General features: G+C 39.7%; 1 protein-coding gene across 7 annotated transcripts in view; it reads left to right on the top strand.

The window, feature by feature from the left end:
- dock1 (dedicator of cytokinesis 1) overlaps positions 1–6,000 on the top strand; it is a 190,657-nt gene that overhangs the window by 23,653 nt on the left and 161,004 nt on the right. For all 7 annotated transcript variants that reach the window (XM_039787801.1, XM_039787800.1, XM_039787798.1 and 4 more), the window contains exons 5-10: positions 439–535; positions 1,551–1,699; positions 2,355–2,490; positions 4,339–4,496; positions 5,178–5,259; positions 5,841–5,976. In XM_039787801.1, coding sequence (XP_039643735.1) covers positions 439–535; positions 1,551–1,699; positions 2,355–2,490; positions 4,339–4,496; positions 5,178–5,259; positions 5,841–5,976 — 758 coding nt within the window. The remainder of the gene's footprint in view (positions 1–438; positions 536–1,550; positions 1,700–2,354; positions 2,491–4,338; positions 4,497–5,177; positions 5,260–5,840; positions 5,977–6,000) is intronic.

Genomic DNA, 6,000 nt, shown 5'->3' with positions numbered 1-6,000 from the left:
ACTATTTTGATAATCGATTAGTCTGTTTTATGTAATTTTAAAAATTCTTTGATTCCAGCTTCTTAAATGTGAATATTTTCTAGTTCATTCTCTCCTTTGTGACAGCAAACTGAATATCTTTGAGTTGTGGACAAAACAAGACATTTGAGGATGTCCTCTTGGGCTTTTGGGAAACACTGATCCACATTTTTCACCATTTTCTGACATTTTATAGACCAAACAACCAATTGAATAATCGAGAAAATAATCAACAGATGAATCGACTATGAAAATAATCGTTAGTTGCGGCCATACTGTGAAATAAATCTGAATGTACTTGGATAACAGGCAACATGTTTAATACTGACAGTGTCTCCGTGTGGAGAGTAAAGGACAGAAAGGACACAGTAAACGCATTTTTACGGTGATGTCTTACTTATTTTCTTACTGTCCCCGCAGGCAAAAGGAGACGGTGATTCCCACTGAGCTGCCCCTGGTTCAGGAGGTTACCACCACACTGCGGGAGTGGGCTACAATATGGAGGGACTTATATGTGGTAAGCAAACCTGTCAAGCCCTAAGGTGAAATACATACACACACACACACACACACACACACACACACACACACACACACACACACACACACACACACACACACACACACACACACACACACCTACACAACCACTCATGTCAGATATGATAAGGCAATGTATGGATGTTAGAGGGCAAAGAAACACTAGGGTTTGAGGTGGTAGAGCTTATTATACAGTATATGGGCTTATTGTAGATATATCAGTATTGGCTTATGTGTTATGTGTTGCCATATATGTTTGCCTCATGTTTGTAACTTTGGGTTTTTAAGTTTTTTTTTTTAATCTTTTATTTGCACTGGTATTTCATTTATTTTTTGCATTGCAGATTTACTGTTTGGGTCTTACTGTATTTTAACAATGTTTTATCATGTGAAGCACTTTGTCGTGTAAAAGGTGCTATAGCAAATAAACGTATTATTATATGTCAAGTTTAAATGAAGGTATATGTTAATGTTATATATATATATATATATATATATATATATATATATGTGTATATATTGTGCATTGACTTTTTGTTTTTCTTAATTTGAGTTTAATATATTTTGTTGTTTTTACGTTTTATTTATAGTTACTATTCATAATGACCGAATTATTAATTAGATTTTGTTATCTTTGATTACAAAGTGTTTTATTTGTGCATATCTTAACACAATACTTAAAGTGTATAATATTAGTGTGTAATTGTTTTGACACATATTGTTATAGTAATGTAAGTATTGACCTTACAATGTTTGTACTGGCCAGACCCTTAGGCATAATTACATAATAATATAATTCCACCTGGTCTTAATAATTAAGAGCTTTGTTCACCTACACTGTCCTGTACCTGCTGCTAATGCAAAGTCTGACCTGCCAGCATGAACAAGTCCTCTCGCCAGTCAACAGTTCAGACATAAGAGCACTTGGATGTTTTAAATGTCCTCCTGTGTCTAAGCTGTACACATGGTCATCCGTCTGTTTCTACTGTCAGGGGGACAAACGTGAGATGTTCAACTCTGTCCGGGACATGATCTACGACCTCATCGAATGGCGTTCCCAGATTCTGTCCGGCACCCTCCCGCAGGACGAGCTCGCCGAGCTCAAACAGAGAGTCACCTCCAAGATAGACTACGGCAACAAGTGAGCATCCAGTCTTTAAAGGCTTTTAGCCTTGTCCTTCCCTCCCCCACAGCTTATATCCCTTTATCGTCATATCTATCTGGAAGAATGACTCTTGTTGCAACAGGTCAGCAGTGTCAGTCAATAGAAAATGACAGGTCATCATTTACCTTGAGCACCAACTGGAGGGATTTAGCTTCAGCAAACCGTACTGTATTCCATCATGAAATGACAGCTCTTGCAGTAGGCCTAGAAAATCGGTTGAAAATTAAAATTGTGAAGCTCCATTCTCCTCCTGTGATGAAACTTTAAACCTTTGGCCAGGTTGGAGAAATGGCTTTTGCCTCTGCAGAAGCAGGGAGTGATGAGTTGATGAAATACATTGACTGCATGCTGGCAACATGCTGTTGTCTGTGCTGACTCCCTCCATAGAAGAAAGAGTTGAACAAAGTAGGGGAGCTTTGAAAAGAAAAACAAAAAAAAACAGCGAAACTGAGGGAATGTTATATGAGGAGAAAATGAGGCAAAGGGAGTGGCAGCGTGCAGTTATTGTTCGCTGTTTTCTTTTTCATAAAAGCAACCACACATTCTCAGTATTTACCTCATCTTTTACGGTATTCTATTGTATGTTTTTCATGTTCTGGCACTCGTTAACCCTCTGGCATTTTTATGCAAGGTACTTGGATCTCGATCTGGTGGTCAGAGACAAAGATGGAAACATACTGGACCCAGAGATCACCAGCACTGTCAGTCTGTTCAGAGCACACGAGGCTGCCTCCAAACAAATTGAAGACAGGATTCAAGAGGAGAAGGTAAAGATAGACAGGCTCTGGACGTGCCTCTTGGAAACCATTTTTCCACCTGCAACTAGACTCTGGTCTTTATTCAGATAGCATATCAAAGATAAGGAAAAGCACAATAGTGCACAGTGTCAATGGACATTGTACACATTATGATTTGAATGTGGTCACACCTTGATCTTGTTCTTTCTGGAGCAAAGACAGAGAAAAAAAAAAAAAGGGTTAGGGAAAAGCAAAAAAAAAAAAAAAAATTATCCTCCTTTTTGGGGGTCACAAAAATGTGTGAGACCCCCTGTTTTTTTTTTGTTGGGGGGCCTTTTTTCGGGGGAATTTTTTTTTTTTTTTTTTTTTTCAAAAATATTAAAAAATTTTTAGCTTTTTTGGCGGTGTGGTTCTAGGAATGTCAGTGTAGGTTCGTTGGTCCAGACTGAAATATCTCAACTGTTGAATGATAAATTAGTTACAGATATTCAAGGTCCCTAGAGGATACATTTTACTGAGTTTGGTGATCCCTTAACATTTCATCTAGAACCATCATCATATCAACATTTTTATTTCTCCTGTACTTTGGTTAATGGCTAAATACCTGCAAAACTAACAAGCAGCACTTTGTTGGCTATAGACCCAATCACAATGTCTGTTTACAATAACTTATGGGTAGAAAATCCCTGTGTCCCGTACATAAGTTGAGCAAACAGGGATGAGAAACAACTGGACCATACTCTCATCTCATTCATCTAAAATGCATGTTTGACCCTTTTAACGGGTCAACAACTTTCACTGTTGGGTCACAGACTAAAGAAATGGAACAGCACCCAAACTAGCTGTCAGTCCGACTGGCGGTGAGATGTTGCTGTTCGTAACGCTAGATTTGGTTTATCAAAGGCGCTAGCAAAGCAACGGAGTACAGAAAATTAGCACAGCAGAAACCTCAGATAGGTCGGACCTCCATGTTTAACTATATGTCTTAAAAAAGTTAGAGTAATGGCTGAAAATGACAACAGAAATAAATATCTCGTGCAGTTCTCATTTGTCATTTGTAATCATTTGTCTACCCGGAAGTGATTTTTGTCATTTTTTTGTGACGTGGTAGTGATTTGGTCTACAACAATATCAAACAACTTGTGTTTGAAGGCAAGACAAATGCAGAGAAATACACAGAACCCCTGTATTCCAATCTAAAATGGAGTTTTGGCATTTGCACAACTTCATTATAGAAGTGGGGGAAATGGAGCCACTGCTGGTACACAAAGGAACTCAGCCAGGTTCCCTGTGTATTTTACTTGGCCTATCAGTGGCATCCCTCACCTGAATGTCAGTTGGCAGTATCTAGGACTGTCAGATGCTAAGTGCCCTGCAGTTATGTGGTCTCATCTTATGTGACCTTCTCATCCAGAGGTCTTTATTGCATATGCATGGGCAATAAGAAAGTGTCCAGGTCAACGTGATAAATATTAATAATGTGGCTCCAGCATATTTTTGAAGGGCGTCCAAGGAATCGCACAATCAGTCCACCTTTTACTGCAGATGCAGTTCTGGAGATCAAGCTAAAGTTAAGACTTTTTATTCCAGAATTCATTATACTGTATATTATATGAATTATATGAATTCTGTTGGATATATAGTCATTGATTATTGCTCATTAACGTGAAATTTTCAGAAGGACACAGAGGCAGTGGCTTACATTTTATAACCTGGTGTGCAATTGCAAACCACACCTACTCTCAGTATCGCGTTATTGGATCTTCCCCTGGGCTCATTGTTTAAACTCCACACAGGCCCGAGGAGTACCTGCGTGTCACAAAAAGCTATGGAAGAATGCCCGATATTGAATGCAGCATCTCTATTTCCCTCCAACAGTCTCAGAAGCAGAATATTGATCTGACCAGGCAAGCAAAGTTTGCCTCCACACCGTCGTTTGCCCTCTTCGTGACTCTAAAGAATGTGGTGTGTAAGATCGGTGAGGATGCAGAGGTGCTCATGTCACTCTATGACCCAGTGGATTCCAAGTTCATCAGGTAAACCCATGGGTGCATATTCACTTAACACTCTCTCTTTTTCCTCTTTTCCTTGTTTGCTTTACTCCTTCAGATTCACAAACACAGTTCTGATTAAACATGGTTATCACTTTTGGCTTCTTGTGCTATTTCAGTTGTACCTTTTTACTTTTACTATTGTTGCAATGACCCCCTCGAAAACGAGATGCTTCATCTCAAGGGTTTATCCTCTTAACAATTTCAATAATAATAATAATAATAATAATAATAATTCCAAGTTTCTGTCTGTTGCTAGTGAGAAATTGTAAAGATGATGAATTTGTGCCTCGAGACGTAGTCTGATCTGTACACCCACGTTCTGTTTTTGACAGTAGCTAACGCAGTCACGATTCTTTTCATGCCAATTGTAACAACTCCCGGTCAAATACGTTTTGTATTTTTAAATTGAGTTGTGATGAGTTTACAGTAGATGTGCCTCAAGACTGCAACTAATGCCCTTTTCGGACCATCTAAGATTGCTTTTGATGATGGAGACCACACACACACACACACACACACACACACACACACACACACACACACACACACACACACACACACACACACACACACACACACACACACACACACACACACACACAATAAAATGAGAAATTGCTGAGACAGATTACAATGATATATATTCTGTCATCTCTCTTACAGTGAAAACTACCTGGTGAAATGGTCAAGTTCGGGTCTGGTGAAAGACATTGACCAGCTTCACAATCTGCGGGCCGTCTTCACAGTGAGTGTTTGCTTGTATGTGTGTCCCTGTGTGTTTCTGCGTGTGCACACTCGCCTGTGGTAGCCCACTGTTTGTTCAGCCATGTTATGAGGCATGTGGGAGCCTGTTTGCAGAGCCTTTATTTGTTAAGCTCTCTCAGAAAGCGCTTGGCTCGCTGTACGCATTTACCAAGGCAGTCACCTCTATCTAATGGAAGCCCAAGGGCAGAAGGGTCAGCGTGCACCCACTGGGAGCACTTTGCTAGTTTTGGAAGATATTGCCCACAGGAAATGAATCTGTGGACACAATCACAGATGATGCTGAAGCAATTTGTGGTGAAAAGTTTGTCCTTAACACAAACTCGTCTTCAACTAATTCATCGATCATTTGTTGTTGTGCACCCTAGTATTGCTGTGGCCTGAAAAAAAAAGATGGTTTCCAGATGGTACTTTAAATCCAAATGCAGTTTCCAGGGGATTAATATACAACCTGATTGTAGTCGTTTTTTTAATATGTCTAACTAAAGTACAAGTCATTGTTATCGACTTTAAGCCAACAGCACCAGCAGTTTTTTCATAACTTTTCTTTTTTTCCGTCCTTAGGACTTAGGCAGTGAAGATCTGAAGAGAGAGAAGATCAGTTTTGTGTGTCAGATTGTCAGAGTGGGACGCATGGAGCTACGAGACAACAACACCAAGAAGCTGACGTCAGGACTGAGAAGACCCTTTGGAGTGGCAGGTAAAGCAGACTACACCGAGACTC

This window comes from Perca fluviatilis, chromosome 21, assembly GCF_010015445.1.
Source record: "Perca fluviatilis chromosome 21, GENO_Pfluv_1.0, whole genome shotgun sequence".
NCBI lineage: Eukaryota > Metazoa > Chordata > Actinopteri > Perciformes > Percidae > Perca > Perca fluviatilis.
This window is presented reverse-complemented; position numbering and strand designations above follow the sequence as displayed.